The sequence below is a fragment of the Lampris incognitus genome, chromosome 2 (assembly GCF_029633865.1).
Source record: "Lampris incognitus isolate fLamInc1 chromosome 2, fLamInc1.hap2, whole genome shotgun sequence".
Lineage (NCBI taxonomy): Eukaryota > Metazoa > Chordata > Actinopteri > Lampriformes > Lampridae > Lampris > Lampris incognitus.
Genome location: NC_079212.1, coordinates 75368742 through 75395619, shown reverse-complemented (window position 1 = coordinate 75395619; position 26878 = coordinate 75368742). Strand labels below are relative to the sequence as shown.

The window sequence follows — 26878 nt, the reverse complement described above, 5'->3', positions numbered from 1 at the left end:
GAATAGGACACATGGCCAGTGTAACTCCCGTTAATGTTCACGGTAATTTGCATATGAAACTGGCCGTCGGTTTGGGTGGTTACGCCACTGCGTTGTTATAAGGGTGCAACACCTGAGACTGAAGAGGTCACTTAGATGATGGTGAAACGTTTCTCTCAATAAACGTTGTGTCCAGATGAACTGAGTCACCTTTCTGTGGTGTCCTTACCTGGATCACTGAGCATGCATAAAGACGTTGAGGCTGGGTACTTTTTGAAAAGTCGAGGTTCAAGAGCGCGCGGCTAAAGGGGCAGAGTCGAGGTGTACAGTGGGCTGGGAACGTGTCTGTCAATGTTGTCATTCATCCAGGTCACGGTTATCCAAAGGAGTTGAATCGAGTGCAACTGGACTCGGTGTATCAAGACGTTATAGACCAAGTCCAGTGGCACTCGATTGGCTGGGTATACTTTCATTTTGAAAATTTGAGGCTGGGCACACTTATTTTGAAAGTTCGAGGCTTAGGGAGGCACGGCTAACGTGACGTCAGAGAGGTTGCAGCTGGCATGTTGTACAGCCGAGCGCCGTGGGCCAGACTGCGCGCGGAGGGACGTGCTGGGTGGTGGCGAGGCGCTGACGGTTTGGACTTAGCTGCAGCCCGGATCCCCACGGGAAGCCGTACCGCACCGCCCGGCTCACGATGATGGCGCTGACATGGGTGGTGTTCATGTGGTGTTTATCCGGCGCCTTAGCCGGGGTCTTCTTCAATGAGGACGAGCCCTGCTATCGACGCATGTCCAGGACAAGTGACTTTGGCTTGAAGTAAGTTTTCCCGCACGTCTCCGTGTCTTGTCGTCCGGTCGGCAGAGTAAGAGTCTGTGTTGCCTTGAGAAGGTTTTCTGAAGGCGGCAGCTGGGTTACAAGTCCCACTGACATGTTCAGCGGCTTCCACAAACACACACACACACACACACACACACACACACACACACACACACACACACACACACACACACACACACACAGAGGCCGCAGTGAAACGAGAGTATGACATGCAATGGATGTGTGTTGAGCTGGAGTCGCTTCTGTACTTGGAATAAAGTAGCAGTTAAGTTGGGTATGTGTTTTGAGTAAGGGTGTGGTTATGTTGTTACCCAATATATGCTACCATGCTAATCTTTCTGAAATAATAACAACAACAATAATAACAACAACAACTAGTTAAGGGGTGTAGGTGTAGAAAGCCCTGGGTCTGGGTCTGGGTCTGGGTTGACTCCGTTCCGTGTTCATCCGCTGTCAGAAATCACATGATGGATGAGTCACACTTCCTCACAGCAGCCACGGGCCACTGCCACTTAGTCGCCAACCTGTTGTGCGTCGTGGAAAGCCGCGTGCCTTTGCACCTGAAGGTAAAGGCACGCGGCTTCCCAGCCTGCTGCTGCTGCTGCTGATGGCCGACAACACTTTGCTAGCACGTGCTTACCAAAAGTGCGACGTTCAGCGCAGTGAACACGTTAAACCTGACATGGTCGCGTCAGACCAACTTCCCACTTGTGGCAGTGATTTTGCAGCCAGGCAAGCACAAAGAGTATTGTGAAACTTTGATTTTGGAGATGACCCCCACCCCACCCCCACACACACTTGCCGTGACACGTTGCGAAATGACAAGCTCCGACCTAGAAAGTGTGATGTGAACCAGATACGGCGCTAGAGCAAATCAATAGGACGGGCAGTTGATGTTCGTGAGGGGGCACAAATCTCCACAGTACCCCCCCCCGCATGCGCACGGCCGCACTACGCACATGTTGCCGAGAAACTCGCACCTGCACCGACCAGCAAACTGGGGAAACGCTTCAAGTTGTGCATATCAAGTTGCGTCCACCTTGATGGTATGCGCAAGTTTAAGCGTTGCGCCCTCTGTTGGCCGGTGCAGGCGCGAGTGGGTCGGCAGTTCTGTGCATGTCGTTGACATTCGTCCATGGTAAATCTTGCAGGCATCGCCAAAAAGATGCCATTGCGAATAGCGCACGCCAACAAGCAGGAAACTGGTATGACCGCTGCAGTAGAAACCGGAAGTCAGTGGACTAGCATTTATGCACAGAGTCCGTGATGTTCTCGTGTGGAACACAAATAGGCAGACAACTTACTAAACAAATGCGGAACTTTACTGGAGAAGCTCAGGTTCAATGCATACAGCCGTAATGGGAACTCCTGTCTGACTCACCGAGTTCACGAGTTCTGCCTCACGTGGTGTATGACTGCACATGACGGCAATACGTCACTGTCGTAAATATGAATCACTGTAATATTGTACATATCCGCAAAAATTACATCACTCTTTTAAATGATTAACACCATTGTCTTCACAAACGGGTTATACGGTCTTACACACAACTGATTGACTTACTGTCTGCAACAGCAATGTTACTTCTCACTCACACCTCAACTCACCAGTTGAAATTCAAATGCTACTTTGGCTTAGTTCAAGTTCAAATAAACTCATTGGTGTGCTTAGTGCAAACACTTTCAGACATATAACACTCATTCGCAATCATTAAGATACATTCATAGTGTACCCAGTGTAAATGGTTTTAAAGACGGAACAGTCATTTAGAGTCCTTCACAGGAATCCATCAATGCACTGAATGTTAACAGTCTGAAACATGTCACAGTTTTCATCTAAACTTAGCACAAACAATAAGGACGTGTGTGTTTGGTAGATTATTTCTTGTTGTAACGGTGCTTCTTGGCAATACATCTTATGCCAGGCAGCTGATGGGCAGCACCTGGGTACCAGAAGCTCAACACAAGAGTCAACAGCAGCAGCAAAATAAGCTGTAAGAGAAGATTTGGCAAATGTTTCATGGGCGCAGCCCACATACTCAGCTCTGCTGCTCATCCCACATACGCATGTTCCTTACACATGTGGCGCCATTTAAAAGGCAAGTAAACAGGCTTTCCAACGGTATCAGATGTACTGCCAAGAAGCATTGTTACAACAAAGACATCATCTACCAAACACACATTTCCTTACTTTCTGTGCTAAGTGTATATTGTTCACCTCATTCATCTGGCCACCTTGATGGCCTACAGCTAATCATCTTAATCATAGTGATGGGGGTATGACGGGCGCTGGCGATACGCCCATTTCACGCCGCGGCCATCTTGGATTTTAAAAAAACCAAGTGGTGGGAATTTAGCCACGCCCCCTTCTTACTCAATCGGAAATCAGCGCAGCCGGGGCAGAGACCGAAGAGGACTGTGCAGACACAGGCCATAGTGAGAGGAATTGAGTTGGAGCCCGCTGCAGCTATACAGTATGAGGAAGTGACTGGACACTCGGTCTCTACTTGCGGTTTCGCCATCAGCCCCAACGCCCCACCTAACCGAAAGGTGGTGGATGACTCCGGTCAGCTTCAGGGACTGCTGGAAATCAAGTGTCCTGATGTGGACAGCTTTGTGGAGTGCAAGTACCTTTCTCTAAGACCAGATGGATCTTTTGCTCTCAAACACAGCCATGGCTACTACAGTCAGATGATGGTATTAAGTTTAGAAATCACGTCAGGACACAGCGCTGTCGCTCGACACAACCTCTCCGTGGCATTCTTTATTTAGACTGACACAGCATCAAAGGCAGACCCGATCAAACAACCCAGAGCCCGCAGGCATCACCAATCGATCCCAGCACAATAGAACAGCACCAAATCAAATGCAGCACTGTCGATGTGTGCATACATAACATTTCCCCCCCCCCCGGCAGGATTTCAAACATGAAAGGTTGACACAAAGTCCTCTAGGTGGCCAGGGCGTAAACGTGTGCGAACAGGTCGCGGGGCGGCCTGAGGCTGGGCAGGCCGAGGTGGGGAGGGAGATGGCAGGGGGAGCTGAGGCCCAGAAATGTCTGGGGCCCGTGTAGGAGCTGCATGAAGCCCCGGGGCGTCTCGCCACGCTGAGGGAATGGCTATGGTTGTGTCACCAGCTGTGTGTGGCGGAGCTGACACCTTCCGTAGACGACTGGAGTGCCACCGAGTGCCATCGCTGAGGAGGTAAGTGGCTGGGCCAAGCTGACGGGTGACTTGGAGAGGAGAGGACCAGTATGAAGCCATTTTATTGTCCCTGTGGGGCCTGCGGACCCTGACCCAGTCTGACACATTGATGTCTGGCACCCTGGTTCGTTTTGACTGGTCAAACCGTTGCTTCATCCGCGTCTGCTGACGAGTGACTGAGGCTCTGACCCCAGAGGGAGGTGCCTGAGGTGTGGAGGGGCGGAGCCTGTCAAGGGGCATGCACAGTTCCCGGCCTAGCATGAGAGAGGCTGGGGAGACGCCTGTGGTCGAGTGCTGTGTGGCCCGATAGTGTAGCAGAGTGTGACGGATGGCCTGCGTGAAAGAGCACGCTTGGGCCATGTGTGCTCTGAGGCCGTTCTTCAGTGACTGGTGAAAACGTTCAACGCCGCCATTGGCCTGGGGGTGGTAGTACGCAGTGCGTATATGACGGATGCCCTTGCTTTCGAGATAAGCAGTGAACTCAGCAGAGACCAGCTGAGGGCCGTTGTCAGTGGTGATGGCCTTTGGGAGGCCCCAGCGAGAGAAAAGAGAGTCCAGGAAGTCGATGATGATCTGTGAGGTCACAGTGCCGGAAGTGGTGAGTTCAGGCCATTTTGAGTGTAGATCGTAGGCGACCACCATGAAGCGTTGGTGGTGGGGAACTCCATGGATCTCACCACAAATGTCCAACTGCAGGTGTTCCCAGGGCTGAGAGGGCCAGGCGAGAGGTTGCAGGGGTGGGGGAGCCTGGTGGCCAGTCTTGCCACTCACAAGGAAGGCAGAACAGTCCTTCACCAGAGCCTCAATATCTCTGTCTATCCCCGGCCACCACACCAGGTCTCGGCAGCGCTGTTTCAGTTTCACAATGCCCAGGTGGCCTTCATGCGCCGTATTCAAAACACGTGCACGGAGAGCAGCTGGGACCACTGTGCAAAACCCACGTGCCACGCAGGTGTCGTTCCAGCAGGAGAGCTCCTGTCTGACTCGGGCGAACGCAGCCAGCTCCTCTGGGACCTTGTGAGGCCAGCCGTTCTGGATGTAGGTGCGGAGCTGGGAGAGGACAGGGTCCTGTTCGGAGGCTGCCCTCAGCTCCTGCAGAGAGACAGTGGCCTGGAGGGGTGTGTGTAGCATTTGGACAATGTCCTTTTCCACACAGTCAGTGTCCGTCTGTGGAGCTGGGGTGGAGACAGAGCGAGAGAGCAGGTCGGCGACAACATTGTCTCTGCCTGGGGTGAACTGCAGGCTGAAGTTGTACTGGCGGAGGCGGTCAGACCAGCGGTGCAGCCTCAGGGGTTTGTGGCCTGTCCCAGATGTGGACAGCAGCGCTGTCAGGGCCTGGTGATCTGTCCTGAGGGTGAAGGAGCGGCCATAGAGGTAGAGGTGCCACCTTTCACAAGCCCAGATACAGGCTAACGCCTCACGCTCACCCACGGAGTACCGCTGCTCGGTCAGGTTGAGGGCACGGGAGGCGAAGGCAATGGGCTTCTCCACACCGTTCTGGGTTTGAGACAGCACAGCCCCTATCGCTGTGGCTGATGCGTCACAGGTCACAAAGGTGGAGCTGGAGATGTTGAAGTGAGCCAACACTGGTGGTGAAATCAGTTGAGTCTTGAGATCACGCACAGCGTCACTGCATGCCTTTGACCACACCCATGGCTCGTCCTTACGCAGCAGCTGGCGCAGGGGGGCTGTGGTCGCAGAGTACTGGGGAAGAAACCTCAGGTAGTAACTTGTCATACCCAGGAAGGAGGCGACCTGGGTGGCCGAGCTGGGCTCAGGGATGGCCTGAATGGCGTCCACGTTGGATTGTAGTGGAGTTACACCGCTCGCTGACAGCCGGAACCCCACGAAGTCGATGGCTGGCACAGAGAGGACACATTTCTCAGCATTGAGAGTTAGCTTGTGCTTGGACAGGGCTGCGAAGACCATGTTAAGGCGCTTGTCGTGGATTTCACTGGTGGGCCCGTGTACCACTATATCGTCCAGATAAATGGCCACGCCCAGTATGCCAGCCAGCACGGAGACCATGATTTTCTGGAAGCAGCTAGGGGCGGAGCTGAGACCGAAAGGCATCCTGGTGTAGCGAAACACTCCTGCATGTGTCACAAAGGCTGTGAGGTTTCGGCTGCTGGGGTGGAGGGGCACCTGTAAGTACCCCTGTCTGAGGTCGAGCTTGGAGAACACCTCAGAGCCATAGAACTGAGCAGTGAGTTCTTCTGAGGTGGGCAGTGGATACTTATCAGGGACCACTGCCTTATTTACTGCACGTAGATCGACGCAGACACGCAGGCCCCCCGACTTCTTCTTAGCCACCACGAGGTTTGAGACCCAAGGTGACGCGTCCACCGGTTCAATGATGCCAGCTTCCAGCAGTTGTTGCAGCTCGGCGGAGACCCCATCACGGAGAGCCAACGGGATGCGGCGCAGTGGTTGGATGACAGATTTCACAGCAGGGTTGAGGAGAGGTTGATGGGTGAAGGCGGAGAGGCAGCCCAGCCCCATAAACAGCGATGGCCACTTCTGCTGCCAAGGTGTGGCGACAGTCAGGATTGCTGCCCCCCTTGTGTCTAAGAGGGAGAACCCCAGAGCGGAGAACAGGTCCAGGCCCATCAGGTTGGCCCCACGGCGTGCCACATGAAAAACTGCATTGGGCACCAGCTTGGTTCCATAGCGGACAGTCAGTTGGAGAGAGCCAGCCAGATCGATTTTGGAGTCACCATACCCACAGAGAACAGCTGAGGGTGCGGACAGTGGCAGTGAACCGAAAAATTGACTGTAGGTATCAACATTCAGGAGAGACACACTTGCACCGGTGTCCAACAGCAGGGGAATGCACACATCATTAATGTTGACTGTGCATGATTTGAATGACACTGGCGCAGGGCTCACCTTGTGAATGACGGCGGTTGAAGACTGGGGGGTGTGGCCCTCTGACCCAGCCGGGGAAGATCGACAGACGTTGGCAAAGTGATTGTGCTTACCGCAGCTACGGCATGTCTGGCCACGGGCAGGGCAGTTCTGAGCCCTTGAAATATGAGACCGAGATCCACAGTTACTACAGGACTGTTGAGGGCGGGGCCGAGAACGCCGTCGTTGCAGTTGCAAGACGTCCCCAGTGGAGTCGGCGCCCGCCTCGCTCTGGCTGGGTTGCGTCCCGAGGGGCAGCCGTGAGTAGAGGGAGGAGTCGTTGGCAGCTTGACTGGAGGTGGCCACTTGCTGTGTATTTAGCATAGCAGCACACTCAGCTGCTACCTCAACCTGTAGTGTGATGGTAATTGCTGTGGACAGCAGCAGACCGTCTTTTTCCAGCAGGAGAGTCTCACGCACCTTTGCGTTGTTGGTGTGTTCGATTAGCTGGTTGCGAACCATCTCGTCCTGAAGCGCGCCAAACTTGCATGAGCTAGCTAGCCCTCGCAAATTAGCCACGTACTGCCGCACAGACTCACCAGGCAGTTGGTGTCGCTGACGGAATATAAATCGCCGAAGGAGGGCACTCTGTGGAGCAGCGAAATGGGTGCTCATAAGTCCCACAGCTTCGGCAAAGCTTGTGACTTTCCCCAGAGACCCGAGCACACGATGACCCTCTGCTCCCAAGCAGTGTAGCAACAGAGCCGTCTTCCTAGCCTGGCTCACGTCGTCGAGCCCTGAGGCGATGATGTAATTTTCAAAACTATGTAGCCAGCGAGTCCATGGTACCGGAGGCTCGCCAGGTAATGCCAGGAAGGGGGCAGGTGGTGGGAGGGAGATATCAGCCATCCTCGTCGCCAATATTAAGTTTAGAAATCACGTCAGGACACAGCGCTGTCGCTCGACACAACCTCTCCGTGGCATTCTTTATTTAGACTGACACAGCATCAAAGGCAGACCCGATCAAACAACCCAGAGCCCGCAGGCATCACCAATCGATCCCAGCACAATAGAACAGCACCAAATCAAATGCAGCACTGTCGATGTGTGCATACATAACAGATGGGACAAATGGGAATCACAGGGATGATGTGGTGGGACTTTTTTGTGAAGTGCCGAGATGACTACCACCTCGACCGAAGCTACTGTGATGCGGAGGAATGGGAGAATATGAAAACTAAGCTGGATCTTTTCTTCTTCGAGTACTTTCTGCCTCTGCTGTGCCAGTGAGGAGAGACACACACACCGGGCTGTATTCAAAGAAGCTGTTTAAGGGGGGCGCTGGTGAGCAGTAACATGTGAGGACGTCTTTAGATTGAGCTCCTGATCAGGGCGAACTTTTCATTAATATTTTAACTTTTCAGATCAAACACAGATAAATTAGGTTTAACACACACGATACTTAACCGCTAGCACACCGGACTCACAACCCTGTACTTGCATATCGATCATCTAGAAGACGCGATGGGCAAAAACAAATCCAGCAGTGACCAGGCCGCTAAAGCCTCGGGCTCTGTGAAAGGCCCGGACGAGGAGTCTACAGACCTATCTGGGGTGATGGCTGCCATCGCGAGCAGTGAGAGCAAGATCTTGGCACGGATAGATTAATTCACAGAGGATCTGAATGCAAAAATAGACGCTATAAAGGCCGGCATGGCGAAACAAGAGACCCGTCTGAAAGACGTGGAGGACGGCCTGAACACATACTCAGACAAGACCACGAAAATGGAGGAGGACATCGGCCAGCTAAAATCTGAAGTTGCTATGCTACGCCAGAAGGTAGACGGTATGGAGGGGCGACAACGCCGGTGTAATGCACGCATTGTCGGGATAAAGGAGGAATTCGAGACCAGCGGAGGCCAGCAGCCTACTGTTACCATCGCTACACTACTGCAGGAGTTACTGGGCCTCAGCTTCACTCCGACCCTAGACTGGGCTCACCGCGGCCTGCGGCACTCGACCAACGACCAGGATCATCGTGGTGAAGTTTCACTATTTCTCCGAGAGGGAGGAGGTTTTCCGCAAAGCTGCCCGTTCAGCTCCGTTGAGCCTGCACGGCAAGAGAGTGAGCATTTTCCCGGATTACACCGCGGCGGTGGCGAAGAAGAGAGCGGCCTTCTCCGAAGCTAAACGGCTCCTCCGGAGCTGCCAGGGCGTCAAGTTCGGAATCCAGTTCCCGGCGGTGCTTCGTATCACTTCATCGTCCGGCCAAGAAAAGCGGTTCAAAGACCCGTCTAAGGCGATGGGTTATATCAGGGAGAATCTAAAGCCTCAGGACAATGTACAGTAAGATGTTGATAAACTCCAATATATTTGTGGCTAACTGGTATTGGCGGCTAATTGATATTAGCTGCTAAGTGCCAACAGCTAGCGGAAGTAACTAGCTAAGACACCAAGACAACAGGGTAACGTTATGGTTTAACTTTATCTATTTACTTTAACTTTTGTAATTTGAGACTCACAGATAATGTTACATTTTTAATTTAATAAGAATGTCTCATACCTGCTGCCCATTTAAAAAAGCTATTTTTCTGTTTTATTATTATCGTGTGTGTGCATGTATATGTGTGTATGGATGCTAATTATTATGAGACCCGTAACGGTGCTTTGGTGACGACTGCTAGGGCGACACCCAGGTCAGTGTCACTTACCTACAAAGGAACTGTATTATAACTGCTGTTATATGGGTGTAGATATATTTTCCTTCCTTTTCTTTTTTTTAATTTTAATTTAAAAAAAAAATTAATATGGGTGTTGATACATAGTTCTTAGGTATATAAATACTTTTTGGATTTCATATAATCTTAACAAGACCACTGTTCGCCCTGGTTGGGGCTTGTTAGAGGGTTTTTATATGGTTATTTGCCAGGTTATACTAGAAATGGGGGATGCGATCTCTAGGGAATTAGTAGATCAGCATGGGTTCTCAAGGCTCTGTTTTTGTTTTGTAGCTAGTAGGCAGGGACTTTTTCTTTTCTTTTCTCTTTTCATTTTTAGAAAAAATGTTTGACACTCAGAATACAGGTTATCTTCGTTTTTTGAGCTGGAATATAAAGGGAATTCACAATCCAGTAAAGCGTAGTAGGGTTTTTGTACATTTAAAATCTTTGAGAGCTGATGTCATGTTCTTACAGGAAACCCACCTTCGGTCAAGTGAACACACAAAACTAAAAAAAGCTTGGATAGGACAAATTTTCTGTTCCAGGAATGAGAACAGAACGCGGGGCACAGCCATCTTGATCAGGAAGGGTATCCCATTCGTTCCACTACTGACTATTTCTGACCCCAGGGGAAGGTATGTGATAGTGACGGGTAACCTGTATGGTACACTTGTGGCACTGGCAAATGTATATGGACCAAACTGGGATGACCCACTTTTTTTCTCTAGTTTCATAGCAGCCCTCCCTGACTTAAATAATTACCGATTAATATTGGGGGGAGATTTTAATTGTGTATTACATCCATATTTGGACAGATCAAACCCAAGACCTAATAGTAAAGTTTCGAAGGCAGGTGCTGTTATCCATTCATTTATGGAATCCTACTCTCTTTTTGATCCCTGTAGAAGAAACTACCCAACTACTTAACAATACTCCTTTTTTTCCCCAGTGCACCATTCTTACTCAAGGATTGATTTTTTTCTCCTGGATAGTAGGGTCCTTCCTATGGTTAGGGGGAGCCAATATAATAGTATTGTTATTTCGGATAATAGTCCTGTACATCTAGATATAGGTTTCATAGACTGCCCTAAACCCCGACGCACCTGGCGATTTGATCCTCTATTACTGTCCAGGGACTCCTTTTAAAAATTTTCTCTCCCAGCAGATAGATATCTTTATGGAATTCAACCATACTCCAGATATGCCACTAACTATTGTTTGGGAGACTCTCAAAGCCTACCTTAGAGGCCAAATAATCTCATACACAGCACATGAGAGAAAGAAACATAAACAACGTCTAACAGAACTGTCCCATAGTATAGCGGAAGTGGACCGTTCATATGCCGATTCCCCAACACCTGAACTTTATGAGAAAAAATTATTATTAAAAACAGAATTCGACAATCTCTCCATTAAACAAACGGAACAATTATTCTTTAAATCAAAACAGACATTTTATGAGCATGGAGAGAAAGCTGGAAAACTATTAGCCCATCAGGTTAGACAGTCCATAGCCGCTAACACTATTTCTGAAATTTGCACAGCAGCTGGGGTAAAGACTGCTGACCCTGACACCATCAATAACCAGTTTAAACAATTTTATATTACCCTTTATAGTTCAAAACCGCCCAGCGACTTGTTGCATATTTCAACTTTTTAGACGGTCTGACCACACCAAAAATTGCCCTTGAAGACAGAGCACAGATAGACAGAGAGATATCAACAGAGGAAGTGATACAAGCAATTAAATCCATGCAGAGCAACAAAGCACCAGGTCCGGATGGTTTCACAATTGAAATGTATAAAGAATTTGCTACCAAGCTGGCACCAATACTTAACCTGATGTATCAGGAAATTTTTAACCAACAGAAATTGCCCCAAACTATGATGCAGGCAATCATATCAGTGTTACTTAAAAAAGAAAAAAATCCCCTAATGTGTGGCTCCTACCGTCCTGTAAGCTTGTTGAATTGCGACTACAAAATCCTTACAAAAATCTTGGCCACCCGTATTGAAACTGTTGTCCCAACGGTTGTTAACCCTGATCAAACTGGTTTTATACCAGGCAGGCAGTCATTCTATAACATGCGCCGCCTATTTAATGTACTGTACACACCACATTCCGTAGAACAGACAGAAGTAGTGATTTCTTTAGATGCTGAGAAGGCATTTGACCGCATCGAATGGCAATATCTATTTGCTGTTCTAGAAAGGTTTGGCTTTGGTTTCACATTCCTAGCATGGGTTAAAATATTGTATTGCTCACCGACAGCCGCAGTGCGGACGAATAATATTATTTCTGATTATTTTTCACTACATAGGGGCTGCAGACAGGGCTGCAGCCTCTCTCCTTACTTGTTCGATTTGGCAATTGAGCCACTCGCTATAGCTCTTAGGGCAGAGGATGGCATTAAAGGTATCTCACGAGGTGGTAAATTGCATAAGGTATCACTTTATGCAGATGACCTGTTGTTATATATATCCAACCCAATAGAATCTATACCAAGACTATTACTTACCCTGGATAACTTTGGTCGCCTGTCAGGTTATAAGATAAACTATTCAAAGAGCTTGCTTTTTCCGATTAACCACACTGATAGAGACTACTCTAGCTTTCCATTCAAACTTGAACATAATGTATTTACATATTTAGGAATCAAAGTCACTCATACAATGGGGAGGTTATATAACCATAACTTTAAAACACTAATAGAACGAACAAAACAAGATTTTAAAAAGTGGTCAACGCTACCAATTTCATTAGCAGGCTGCATTAATATAGTTAAAATGACAGTCTTACCCAGATTTCTCTATCTTTTTCAAATGATTCCCATATTCATACCTAAGACAACTTTTCAACAATTACATAGATTAATTTCATCATTCATCTGGAACAATTCAAACCCCAGGATGAAGAAAATATCCTTGGAGGTCCCTAAGGAGACAGGGGGATTAGGTTTGCCTAACTTTATTTGTTCCTACTGGGCTGCGAACATTGTAAAACTTTTACATTGGGCATTTACATATGAGAATCAACAGGGTACAGATTGGGTTCACATGGAACTCTTATCCAATCCTTTACCGATATTCACCTCTCCACTACCACATAATCGTAACATACAAATAACAAACCTAGTGGTTAAAGCTTCACTTAGGATATGGCTCCAGTTTAGGAGGCATTTTGGATTAAAGCTTGCTAGCGGTCTTTTTCCAGTAGCAAATAATCAATTCTTCTTGCCATCTGTGTTAGATAACACATTTCAACTTTGGCATAGAAATGGACTGGTGTTTTTCTGTGATCTATTTAAAGATGGAACATTCGCCTCATTTGAAACACTTACCAAAGACCATAACATACCCAGATCCCATTTTTTTAGATACCTTCAAATCCGTAGTTTTGCCAAGAAAGTGTTTCCCTCATTTCCGTATCTGCCAACCAGGAGCCAATTAGATGTTATTCTAGAGAAGGATCCCTTTGGGAAAAAACGGGTCTCTATAATTTACACACTGATACAGGGATTGAAACAGATATCCTGGGACAAAACAAAAACTGCATGGGAGAGAGATTTGGGTGTAGAGCTTTCTGAAGAGGCATGGCGGGACAGCTTAACTCGTATTCATACGTCTTCATTGTGTATACGACATGGGTTAATTCAGTTTAAGGTGCTTCACCGTCTTCACTACTCGGGGGACAAGCTTGCCAGAATCTTTCCCACCACAGACCCTAGCTGTCCGAGGTGCAGTCATAGTCCAGCCTCGGTGGGACACATGTTCTGGGCATGCCCCTCCCTCAACAGTTATTGGGGACAGATATTTAATGTATTCTCACATATCTGTAAACAGACCATAAACCCCGATTTTCACACAGCCGTCTTTGGCATACCACCCCCTAACTGTAAGGGCACAACTTTGCAGGCAAATGCTCTAGCATTTGCCTCATTACTAGCACGCAGACTTATCCTATTTAACTGGAAGTCAAATAAAGCGCCATCATTTTTGCAGTGGTTGAGGGAGGTGCTGTCCTTTCTACCTTTAGAAAAGCTCCGATATAAAATATGTAAAACCCGCAAAAACTTTACTTTGACCTGGAGTCCTTTCATAGACTTTATTGAAGGGTTTCCCTTTTATTGAATGTACTTTTTATTTACCTGGTTGTAACGAAAATACTTATAGATATATGTGTACAACTTTATATTGTCTTCAAAAATATGGTTATTATGTGGAATTGGAATAAGAAATCCCTGCGTAGTCCTTTTTTTTTTTTTTAGCCTTGGGGGGGAGGGGGATTCCTGCATGTTTATTTTTGTTGTTGTTGTTGTTGTTCGTGTGCTTTGTATACCTGTTCCAAAAAAACTTGAAAATTGGAAAATAAAGTTTTAAAAAAAAAAGTTAAAAAAAAGAATAATCACAATAAAATAAAAAGTAAGATACATTTCATTTTTATACTGTACATTCAATATTTATACATCAGCTTGTCCCATCTACAATATTTTCATTCTTTGTCCTTTAACTTTAACAAAACTGTTGGTTCATTTTAAACTAAAATATGTTGGGTCAACTGTCATTCTGTTGTAGCAATAAGCTGGAACTGGCTACCAACTCAAATCATCAATTGTTTACTAAACTAAGATAGTGATGCTCATCTCAAGGTGTGGGCTAAAAAATGGGACTGTACTGAAATTAAGTTAAATATGTTTCAATCTATCTAAGGTTTGTGTGCACTATTTTCTTGTCAGCTGAATTTAACAAAGGTTTAAAACAGTGGTCCCTGAAAATTTGTTAGGAGAGCACACACAGTCCACACAGTTGGTTGACTGTTCCACTTAGTGAAAGGGGTATGACTCCATCAAAAATGTGGTGCTCCTTTATGCGTCTTATTGACCGTTCGACGTGTATTCTCAAGCCAGCAATACTCTGTGAGCTCATCACAGCTAAACTGTCCACTTGGGCCTAAAAATGCAGGGATGACAAGTTTTACATCTATTTCATCGAGCAGGTCTTTGATAAGGAAGCCCTTATCAGCCATGACCTCATCACCTGACTCTAAGAGGTCCAGAACACCTGACCTCTTAGTTATCTCCTTATCAGAAATACATCTTGTGTATAGATTACTTACCAGGCTAACTGACCCTGAGGGAGTGATCCCGATTAGGGATTTCAGCGTAGTGTTACTTTTATAATGGGAGTATGTCATGGTGTTCAAAACCTTCGAACTAGCTGTCTCGATGCAGATCTCTGTGCAGTCTAGTATCACTCTTGTGTTTGGGTAGAATTCCCTGAATACTGGTGGCATTAGCTTGTCTACTGCTGCTCTACTAGGCCATATTGGGAGGGTCCCTAACATAAAGAGCAAATAGTTGGCCCACGTCGTACAGTTCCTGCTGACTGTGGCCGGCGACGCATTGAATCGTACAGATAAATCCAGAGCAAAAAAGCCCTGCCTCACACGGCACAAGAACAGGAAAAACTGATCAATCAACGATAAATGCTCTGCATGGAAGCCAGACACAGAAATGTGTTCTAGGTTATGGCTGTTCCTTTGCATTTGAGTCCATCGCACCATGGACTCTGCAGTAGACTGTAAAGCTAGGAAGAGTGCTTTGAGGGTGTGGTAATCCTTAAAACCAGTGTAAAACCTGATCAGATTGGGCGCAAACTGGAAGCGTTCTAGACCAAAACGCTTACGTTTCAGCTTTTTCTTTTCGTCCTCCAGGAAAGCGATGCATTTCTTTACTGCGTCAAGCTGGTCTTCCACAGAAAGGGGCTTCATGTCGTAGTCATGATCAGGTAGAGTCGCCCAAACCTCACTGGACACATGAGGATATGTCATACATGTGGGAAGCAATATAAATCCACACATTTTCCAGTTATCAAGATGATGTGTCAGAACAGAGCTATCCACTATTGAAAGATTAGTAATATATATATATATATATATATATATATATATATATATATATATGTTTGAAAAATTGTATTGTACTGACAGTACAATACAACTGCTGGTACACAGCAGTACGACATGTTGCTTCCAGCAGTGTTTTCAATGAAGTAAGAAGGGGGCGTGGCTAAGTTCCCACCGCTTGTTTTTTTTTTTAATCCAAGATGGCCACGGCTTGAAATGGGCGTATTGCTGCTGAAAGGATACCTCGGTGTTGCAACAGTAACAGTGTCACTATCATCCTCATCAGGCTCTGTTTGAGTGCCCTGTATCTCAGCATTCATCTTTTTAAAGAAAGAGGAGTTTCTGGTTATGGAACGTCCATCTTTGGTTGCTGTAACCATCGAGCCATTGACCTTTGACACTGTGTAAAGCTCACTGTTGTACGGAGGGGTGAGCTTGTTGTGCTTGGGTTGGTGGTGAAGCACAGTATCACCAGGGGTGAGTGCGCTTGACTTGGCATGACGGCGTGCGTCTGAGTCGGACTTCATCTTTGCTTTAGCAGTCTTGTCTCGTTCTCCGATTTTGTGGTCAACGTCACTTTCAATGGTCGTGGTGATCATCGGGATCTTGGTGTGGATTTTGCATTGGAACATTAGTTCTGCAGGTGACGCTTCAGTGGTGCTGTTTGGTGTGGAGCGGTACTCATGGAGAAACGTGTTGAGTCTGTTTCCATGGGATGCTCGGAGTTTCTGCCACATGGATGGCTTTTCCAAGCATGCGCATGAAGTGTTGTGCTGTTGCATTTCCTTGAGGCCAGAGGGGCGTTATTTTCTGGTGGTGGAAACCTAGATGGCCAGCAAACTTGGAGAACTGTTCACTATTGAAAGGAGGGCCATTGTCTGTTTTTAGGTTTCTCAGAATTCCAAACATGGAGAACACCATCTATGGCTGGGATTGCGGAAGTGTGTGTGTGGCATAGTGCAGAGAATAGTCAAATGTTCATGTGACTGTTATGTTGTGAAGCACACAGAGCGCGCAGGGTAGAAGCATGGCCAGAGTGGCTGACGTAAACCAACCGGAGGCTTGAATAAACTTGTTAATTACACCAGCAATCCGTATCGTTATGTCAATAAGAAATGACACATGGTACAGGAGTACACAAACCCGCCTTTGACTTGCCGGTTGTGAAATGGGAGGCGGCAGAACAACGACTGCTGTTATGCTAGCAAAACGGGAGCTAACCGTGCCTGTGCAGTAAGTGTAAGCTACGTAGCAACCGAGTTGCGCAGTGGGACAGCGCGCTCGGATAGTAACTTTGGACTTGTATGAGCCTCGGCAGACGACTGATTGTGAGAAAATGGAACAGCTACCCCCCCCCACCGAGCTGAAATGGACTGTAAATGATTTAAGCAGCGCTTCACGCTCTATCTGACTGCGATAGGGGCGACAGAGAAGGACGGCGAGCAGAAGATTGCGCTCCTTCTAACAGTCGCGGGAACCGAGGCCATAGACGTCTTCAACAGCTTTCAGCTGACAGCAGATGAACAAAAGGACTACAATGGGGTAATGTGATTTGAGCAATTCTGCACACCAAAACGAAGTGAAACATATGAACAGTTGAAATCAAACAGAATCAGTCAGTAGAAGAACTAGTAACAGACTTGAAATTGAAGTGTCAGTCATGCAACTTTGGAGACCTGGCAGACTCTCTAACCAGAGACAGAATCGTCATGGGTGTTGGAGATAAAGGCCTGAGAGGGAGCTTGCTGGGAGAAGTCGACTTGACACCAGAAAGGGCAATACAGATATGCCAAGCCAGGGAAGTAACTCAACAGCACCTGCAATCTATGACTAGTGGCACAATGGGCGAGGCTGAGTGCAAAGGTGAGACAGTAGTGAACCGAAAAACTGACAAGCAAGCCAGACCAGCGCAGAAGGGAGACGCCGACAGGGAGCAACAACTACGCTAATGTGGCAATTGCGGAGGAGAGCACCGACTTCGACAGTGTCCAGTATTTGGGAAGGAATGTCGACTCTGCAGGATGAGGAACCACTTCGCGTGTGCATGCAGACAACGGAGACCAAGAGAAAAGAAGGTGAACCAGATCAACCAGGCCCAGGGTTTAGACGATGAGGCTATAGAGGAACTCTTCGTGGGATCGGTGGAATTAACCGGGCCAGATGACGGGGAATGGATTGAAACATACAACATGGATGGGGCTGACATTCTATTCAAAGTGGACAGTGGAGCCCAGGCAAACATCATACCTGAAACTGAGCTGCTGAATCTACCGGTAAAACTGTGGATAGATACAAAGACTAAAGTGAGAATTAGGGCATATAATGGAGAAGTCATACCTCGCATAGGGAAATGCAAAATGATGTTGAAAAATGTTAACAAAACACATGAACTAGAATTTGTCTTTGTCAAGGCCAAGAAAGCATCTATCCTAGGATTAAAAGCAAGCACCTTACTAGGACTGGTAAAAAGAGTACATAACGTAAACAAAGAGGGAAATGTGCATAATATTGAGGATGAATATGCTGATGTATTTCAGGGGATAGGAAAACTTCGGGTAACGAATAAGATACAGCTAGAGGAAGATTACAAACCAGTGATTCACACACCTCCGGAAAGTACCACTAGCCCTAAGAAATAAACTCAAGGCTGAGTTACAGCGACTAGAAATACTAGATATTATTGAAAAGGTTGAAGAGCCCTCAGAATGGGTCCACTCGTTGGTAATAGTAGAGAGGCAAGGTAAGCCCCTACGACTGCATAGACCCAAAAGAATTAAACAGATAGGTTAAAAGAGAACACTTCCAGCTTCCAACCAGGGGAGAAATGTTTGGAGATTTAGCAGGGGCAAAATACTTCTCCAAATTAGATGCCTCCTCTGGGTTTTGGCAAGTGTTTCTAGACAAGGAAAGCACTAGGGTTTGCACTTTCAACACTCCTTTTGGGCGTTACTCCTTTAAGAGACTGCCTTTTGGCCTGACCTCCACCCCTGAAGTCTTTCACAAGACTATACAACAAATCTTTGAGAGAGTGACAGGCACAAAAGTCCATATAGATGACATTTTCATTTCTGGTTCTACCATTGAAGAACATGATGCTAGGCTAGAGCAAGCATTAGAAGCTGCCCGATCACATGGATTGAAACCAAACGCAAAAAAAATGTGAATTCAGAAAAACTAAAATCATTTACTTAGGTGAGGTGCTAACAGCTGAAGGTGTGCAGGTAAGTCAGAGCAGAGTGACAGCCATCAAGAACATGCTGCCACCTACAGACAGAGGGGGTACAATGCTTCCTAGGCATGGTAAACTATGTAGGCAAATTTGTGCCTAATCTAACTGCACACACTGCACAAATGAGAAGCTTGTTATGCAACACCACTGATCGCTGTTGGAATAGTAATCACAAAAAAGAGTTTGAGGAACTCAAACAACTACGTAAAACAAACAATTTCAGCAGATGCCTCTGTCAGGTTTAGAAGCAGTGCTGCTACAGCAGTACGGCAACTGATGGAGACCTGTAGCATATGCTTCTAGAGCTCTTACAGCAGCAGAATGTAATTATTTGCAGATAGAAACAGAGGCCCTTGCTGTCATATGCATGTGAGAAGTTCCAGTTTAAAACAGTGTGGGCAGAGACCGATCATAAACCTCTAGTCACCATTGCTAAGAAAGGCCAGGTGAACACACCACCCAGGGTCCAAAGACTATTTTTGAGCATGCAAAAATATGACCTAGAGCTAGAGTACAGCCCAGGCAAAGAACTGCTAGTGGCAGACACCCTTTCCCGGGCATATGACAGTACTGAACCAAATGTCAAGAATGAAGAAAATGAAACTGTGAATCTAGTCAGAAAGAGCTGCCCAGTCTCAGATGAAATGTGGAAAAAAATGTCTCAAGCTACTGCTGCTGATAAGATCCTACCAAAGACAATGAAAGGCATAAACTTTGGTTGGCCATTAAATTCATTCCCTGCACCGTATGGCAATTTCATAGATGAGTTGAGGGTCATAGATGGAGTCTTATTCAGAGGTTCTAGAATAGTGGTCCCAGAAGTGTTACGGAAAGACATGCTAAAAAGAATGCATGAGGGCCATTTGGGGATGGACAAATGCAAAAGGCGGGCAAAAGCAGCTCTATACTGACCCAAGATGAGCAGTGCAATAGAGGACACATTCAGAACATGTGAAACCTGTTTAAAATACAAGAGCCAATGTGGGTTGAGGAAAATAAAAAGTTGACACCATGGAGTAAAGTTGGGATAGATCTCTTTACACTGTACGGCAAGGACTATGTGATACTAATAAACTATTATTCTCACTACCCAGAGATGGCAATACTGAAGGACACCACCGCCAGTACTGTGATGACACACATCAAGTCATTCTTCACTTGCCATGGAATACCCGATACAGTACAGACAAACAACGGACCTCAGTTTAGTTGTCAAACCTTAAGAGACTTTGCTGAGGAATACAGATTTAAGCATGTCACATCTAGTCAATTATACCTGCAGTCTAACGGGCTGGTAGAGAATGGAGTTAAAATAGTCAAACTGCTGGCCAAATGAGTTGCATTTTGCTTGGCCTGACGGCAGTTAACCCTGCAAAACCATGATGATAAGTTAAAAATGGTGCTGCCTGCGAGGCAGCACCATTTTTGGTTCTTGGTGTCAGATAAAAAATACTAGTCGCCTACGTTGGACTAGAATCAATAATTTCAGCACCTGTCTTTGAAGTGGCCCAGAATAATTGGTTTTAGTTAAAATGTTTTTTTCAAGAACAAGGGCGATGTGCAGAACTGTAGCAACTACAGAGGTATAAAGTTGATCAGCCACAGCATGAAGATTTGGGAAAGAGTAATAGAAGCTAGGTTAAGAGGAGGCGAGGTGACGATCAGCGAGCAGCAGTATGGCTTCATGCCACAAAAGAGCACCACAGATGTGATGTTTGCTTTGAGAATGTTGATGGAGAAGTATAGAGAAGGCCAGAAAGAGTTGCATTGTGTCTTTGTAGATTTAGAGAAAGCATACGACAGGGTGCCGAGAGAGGAGGTGTGGTATTGTATGAGGAAGTCGTGAGTTGCAGAGAAGTATGTAGGAGTGGTGCAGGATATGTATGAGGGAAGTGTGACAATGGTGAGGTGTGTGGTTGGAATGACAGATGGGTTCAAGGTGGAGGTGGGATTACATCAAGGATCGGCTCTGAGTCCTTTCTTGTTTGCAATGGTGATGGACAGGTTGACAGACAAGATCAGGCAGGAGTCTCCGTGGACGATGATGTTCGCGGATGACGTTGTGATCTGTAGTGAGAGTAGGGTGCAGGTTGAGGACAGCCTGGAGAGGTGGCGGTATGCACTGGAGAGAAGAGGAATGAAAGTCAGTGGGAGCAAGACGGGATACCTATGCATGAATGAGAGGGAGGACAGTGGAATGGACATGATTCAAGGAGTGGAGGTGATGAAGGCATATGAGTTTTAATACTTGTGGTCAACTGTCCAAAGTAACGGGGAGTGCAGGAGAGAGGTGAAGAAGAGAGTGCAGGCAGGGTGGAGTGGGTGGAGAAGAGTGTCAGGAGTGATGTGTGACAGAAGGGTACCAGCAAGAGTTAAACGGAAGGTTTACAAGATGGTTGTGAGACCAGCTATGTTGTATGGTTTGGTGCTGACAAAAAGACAGGAGGCGGAGCTGGCGGTGGCAGAGTTGAATATGGTAAGATTTTCATTGGGAGTGACAAAGAAGGACAGGATTAGGAATGATTATATTAGAGGGACAGCTCAAATTGGATGGTTTGGAGACAAAGAAAGAGAGGCAAGATTGAGATGGTTTGGACATGTGTGGATGAGAGATGCTGGTTATATTGGGAGAAGGATGCTGAATATGGAGCTGCCAAGGAAGACGAAGAGAGGACGACCAAAGAGGTTTATGGATGAGATGAGGGAAGCCATGCAAATCGCTGGTGTGACAGAGGAAGATGCAGAAGACCGGAAGAAATAGAAATGGATGATCCGCTGTGGCGCTCCCTAACGGGAGCAGCCGAAAGTCGTAGTAGTAGTTAAAATATGTTTTGACAAGTTACTTTCCCTTAACTCACAAATAAGTGAATTGAAAAATAACCTGTATCTTGTGAGCCAAAGCTCCTTTCATTAATGGCAGTGGCCGATCTGTCAAGGGAGGGTTTTCAAACTTGCCCCTACAGGCCGTTGCAACATCCTTGCCGTTTAGAGGGCACTTGTCACCCGGGGGCACCTGTGATGGACAAACACATTTGCTGGGACTTGCATTGTCATCAAGCTGTAATAAGAAAGTAAACCCTTCCAAAGTTCAAATCCCACCAAAACTGAAAACACAAATCTGAATTTGTTTGGGGTATATAAACACCTTCAAAATCCATCTTAGAATGCCTTTCTGGAACAGCCACTCCCTGGTCCAGTCTATTTGATGAGCAATGTGTTCTTCCTGTGCAAGCATAATACAGCACATGAGTGCTGAACAGCAATCTAATTCTGTGTCTCTTTGATAGGACCAAACCTCAACCCCATGAGTTTTTAAACATATCTGACCTTCCAAAATCCTGGGATTGGAGGAACATCAATGGCACCAACTATGTTAGCACAACACGCAATCAGCACATTCCTCAGTACTGTGGTTCCTGTTGGGCCCATGGCAGCACCAGTGCAATGGCAGGTAAGCCTCCTATACTGTCTTTGCTTATCACACATGTCAGGGTCACACATATTTCTTGGAAAGATCTCAGCCAAAACAGCCTCTATTCCTTACAGTACTGTGCCGGCAAAAAAAAAAGTTTTTTGCCAAATGTGAGGCAGTTTTTGCACCAAAGATTATTTTGTACCTCATCTCTGGCTGCTGTCTTGGCAGATCGTATCAACATTAAGCGAAAAGGTGCATGGCCATCCGCCTATCTTTCTGTACAACATGTGATTGACTGTGGCGAGGCAGGAAGCTGCCATGGAGGAGATCACTCAGGAGTATGGGACTATGCCAGCAAACATGGAATCCCAGATGAGACCTGCAACAACTATCAAGCTAAAGATCAGAGTAAGTTTCTTTATTGTGTTGTTCAGAATGCTTTGGTGACAGTCAGTGCTGTGGTCCAATAGAGCAATTCAACACATTTTGTCTTTCTTGATAAGAGTGCAAACCTTTCAACGAATGTGGGACTTGCACCACGTTTGGGCAGTGCAATGTTGTGAAGAACTACACCCTGTGGAAAGTGGACGATTATGGAGCTGTCAGTGGGAGGGAGAAGATGATGGCAGAGATCTATGCTGGAGGACCTATCAGGTTATTATCTATGGTATTTTCAAAGTACAGTAGTCGGTCTATTCCGTTGGTACCTTTTCTTCAGAATGTCACAGATGGTAAGCTCTGAGGGAGACAGAGTAAAAGACTCAAGAGAAAGGCTTTTGCCCTATTTGATTCTAGACCCGCTAGAGCATGTATGGGTCCAGACCATAAACAGCAACACAATCATTTGTTGCCTAAACTGCATTTCCACATTAACTGTGGTGGATTGAAGGTCTGGTGTTTCTTTGTCGGCCCCCCCCCCCCAGCTGCGGGATTATGGCCACAGGTAAACTTGATGCATACACTGGCGGTCTCTACTCCGAATATGTTGAGGATCCTTACATCAACCACATCGTGTCAGTGGCGGGTTGGGGAGTAGAAAACGGTGTGGAGTACTGGATTGTACGAAATTCCTGGGGCGAGCCATGGGTAAGTTATCATTTAAATTGTTAAAAGTGGAGGGAGTGGGGGAAACAAGTTTTGGATCAAGGTGGGGGTGGGAGTACATCAAGGATCGGTTCTGAGCTCTTTTTTCTTTGCAGTGGTGATGGACAAGATCAGGCAGGAGTCTCCATGGACTATGACGTTCGCAGATGATATTGTGATCTGTAGTGAGAGTAGGGTGCAGGTTGAGGAGAGCCTGGAGAGGTGGAGGTATGCACTGGAGAGAAGAGGAATGAAAGTCAGTAGGAACAAGACGGGATACGTACGCATGAATGAGAGGGAGGACAGTGGAATGGTCAGGATGCCAGGAGTGGAGGTGACGAAGGCATATGAGTTTAAATAAACTGTCCAAAGTAATGAGGAGTGCAGAAGAGAGGTGAAGAAGAGAGTGCAGGCAGGGTGGAGAGTGTCAGGAGTGATTTGTTACAGAAGGGTACCAGCAAGAGTTAAACGGAAGGTTTACAAGATGGTTGTGAGACCAGCTATGTTGTATGGTTTGGTGCTGACAAAAAGACAGGAGGCGGAGCTGGAGGTGGCAGAGTTGAAGATGCTAAAATTTTCATTGGGAGTGACAAAGAAGGACAGGATTAGGAATGGTTATATTAGAGGGACAGCTCAAATTGGATGGTTTGGAGACAAAGCAAGAGAGGCAAGATTGAGATGGTTTGGACATGTGTGGAGGAGAGATGCTGGGTATATTGGGGGAAGGATGCTGAATATGGAGCTGCCAGGGATGAGGAAAAGAGGAAGGCCAAAGAGGAGGTTTATGGACGTGATGAGGGAGGACATGCAGGTGGCTGGTGTGACAGAGGAAGATGCAGAAGACGGGAGATGGAAACGGATGATCTGCTGTGGCGACCCCTGATGGGAATAGCCGAAAGTAGTAGTTTTGTGTGATAGGACTATCCTTTGTCTTTCACATGAAGATTTTTCCCACATTTGAGTCATTAAATCCTCACTTGTTTTCAAACTGCTGAAGGACACAAGTTGAAATTCTAAACTTAAGTTGTGACCACAAGACGTTTTATAAACTGTCTGGCTCTCTACAAGCTCAGAGTCCAAACTTTTGGCTCTTGCGTGTAAAGCTGTGATGTTGGCTGTTAAAACTCTTATCTATGCTCTTCTCAGGGTGAGAGAGGATGGCTCAGGATCGTGACCAGTGCCTATAAGGGTGGGAGTGGGAGCAAGTACAACCTGGCTGTAGAAGAGGACTGTATGTATGGAAACCCAGTCATACCTAAGGCCTACCTCTAGAGGTGGTCAAATGACTTTCTTCTGGACCAGAGGTCCATCACCCAACACTGTACCAGCTCTTCCAGCCTCGCGCAGATGGATACTTTTAGCAAAGGGCACCCTTAACCACTGAAATTCTAGAAAAAGAGATTTTTTTCTTTTAAATTTTTCATTGAGGTTTGTCACACAAATGAATATGCAATAAACAAGTGATTTCACAACTGGTTTCCCTCTTGGCACAAGCAGGACCACATCACTGAACAGTGTCGACGTTTCAGTAACCATGAGAAGAATAAACACAAGTACACCAATCACCTATGCTAATCTTAGATTAAATGGCTGCATGTTGAGCTTGTCATGGTGGGTTCTGACTGTCAGGACTAGGGACCACCATGCTAACCTTTTTCATACGCAGCATGGAAATGCTGAAAAAAATCCCATCTAAAATATTCAACCTGAGTGGTCAGAGCTGCATGTTTTGTTTTACATCCAAATCACATTGAGCACACCAACTGCTACACCCGAGTTCAGCTGTCTCGTGTTGTGCTGCGCCAGTAAAGAAACCTGTTGATAGTGTTTGTTAAGTTCAACCATCTTCGCAATGACAATGCTGTTGACCTCACTTTATGAGGGAGAAAAAGGAAACTGATAACTGACAGTCTGCCTCCTGTGCATATGCTGCATTTTGCCATTTGTCACACCAATCTGACAGAAACGTCACATTAAAGAGCAAATCATCAGGATCAGTATTTGGTCTGGATGTTGATTTTCTAAGCGCACACAGACCTCAATGCCTTCCTCGGTCTACTCTACCCATTCATCCAGTCCTATACATTTAAGCTTGTTTCTGCGTGTGTCTGTACCCTTGTGTAAGGCACACCTCCTACACACGTGTGCTTACAGACCTCCACAATGCAAATCTCAGGTAAGGGGATCTGGATCCAATCTCAGTCCTATGTAAAAATGCATAGGAATGTGCCTTTATGTGCAGCGCTGAACTGGCTATTCGCTTTTGAGAACTGCTCATGCATTTATGTACCGGTCTGCATTTTGATCAGTTTCTGATGCTACATTAAGAAGCTGCAACATCTCCACCGTGGTTAACTTTTTTTTCACCAAATTCAATCTGTTATGTCATTTTTGGGTGACTTTTTTCTGCCCTTTTTGCCCCCAATTGTACCCGGCCAATTACCCCACTCTTTTGAGCCGTCCCCGTCTCTGCTCCACCCCCTCTGATCCGGGAGGGCTGCAGACTACCACATGCCTCCTCCAATATATGTGGAGTCGCCAGCCACTATTCACCTGACAGTGAGGAGTGTCACCAGGGGGACGTAGCGCATGGGAGGATCACGCTACCCCCCCCCCGATCGTCCAGAGGTGGCGCTAGTGCAGCGACCAGGACACATACCCACACCTGGTTTCCCACTTGCAGACATGGCCAATTGTTCCTGTAGGGACACCTGACCAAGCCAGAGGTAAAACGGGGATTCGAACCGGCGATCCCCGTGTTGATAGGCAACGGAATAGTCCATCATGCCACTCGGATGCCCCCAACATATGTCATTTCTACTTATGTATTCTAAAACAATGATTAGCAAACAAGATCTAAAAACACTTCCATTTTCATAGGTGAAAAATAAATGGATCCAGATCAAGTCTGAGAACCTGAAAGGACAACAGCTCAGAAGTCGGAAGTGGGGAATGGGGATGCAGCTGTGATCTTTTCAATATATCCATCTCAACATGAAAATTCACCAGCGTCTACAAGTTGGAGACTCAAGATATTTTCTTTAAATGCAAAAGTGACAGAAATAAGTCAGAAAATGGGAGACTACCAGGTCACAACAGGTCTGCTGCATGGGGCTGGGATACCACTAACAGTGGAGACTACTGGGTCACCACAGGTCTTAGTCCATGGGCCAGAGCCCAAAATTTCCTATTTCGGTACACTCAAGGTGGCAAAACTTACTTATAATTTTTGAAAGGATCCATGTCTGTAGATGATATTTTGGTATGATAACCATTCCTGAGTGGCAGCTGTATCACAGTTATCAGCTCATGAAGTTAACCACCCTCTAAAGTAAATTGCATTTTAGACGCTGGTGCATATCCTGGTTTAGCCTCATGGTCAGGACATTTTTCAATGTTCTATAATATTGTCTTTGGTATCATTTTAAAGGGGACCTTCTTAGCTTTCATTCAAGCCCTGTTGTGGATATTTCTCACAAATATAGAGGTCACTTGAGCTCTTCAACCCGTCAATAACACACATCTTTCTGCAATGTTCGTCTAAACTATATATTTTCTTTTAGCCCTGTGGCATCTAGGAATATCAGGGACACAAAACACAAAAACTGGAATACTCACAGGACTGTAAAGATTCAGGAAATGTATAATATACCCATA

The 26878-nt window shown here is 46.5% G+C and overlaps 1 protein-coding gene across 1 annotated transcript; it reads left to right on the top strand.

Moving 5' to 3' along the window:
• Positions 1 to 540: 540 nt before the first annotated feature.
• On the top strand, positions 541 to 25234 carry ctsz (cathepsin Z). The gene is made up of 6 exons (XM_056273408.1): positions 541 to 798; positions 22011 to 22174; positions 22367 to 22546; positions 22642 to 22792; positions 23062 to 23224; positions 24368 to 25234. The coding sequence occupies exons 1-6, from the start codon at positions 677 to 679 to the stop codon at positions 24491 to 24493; spliced, it is 906 nt and encodes a 301-aa protein (XP_056129383.1). The 5' UTR covers positions 541 to 676; the 3' UTR covers positions 24494 to 25234.
• Positions 25235 to 26878: the final 1644 nt, after the last annotated feature.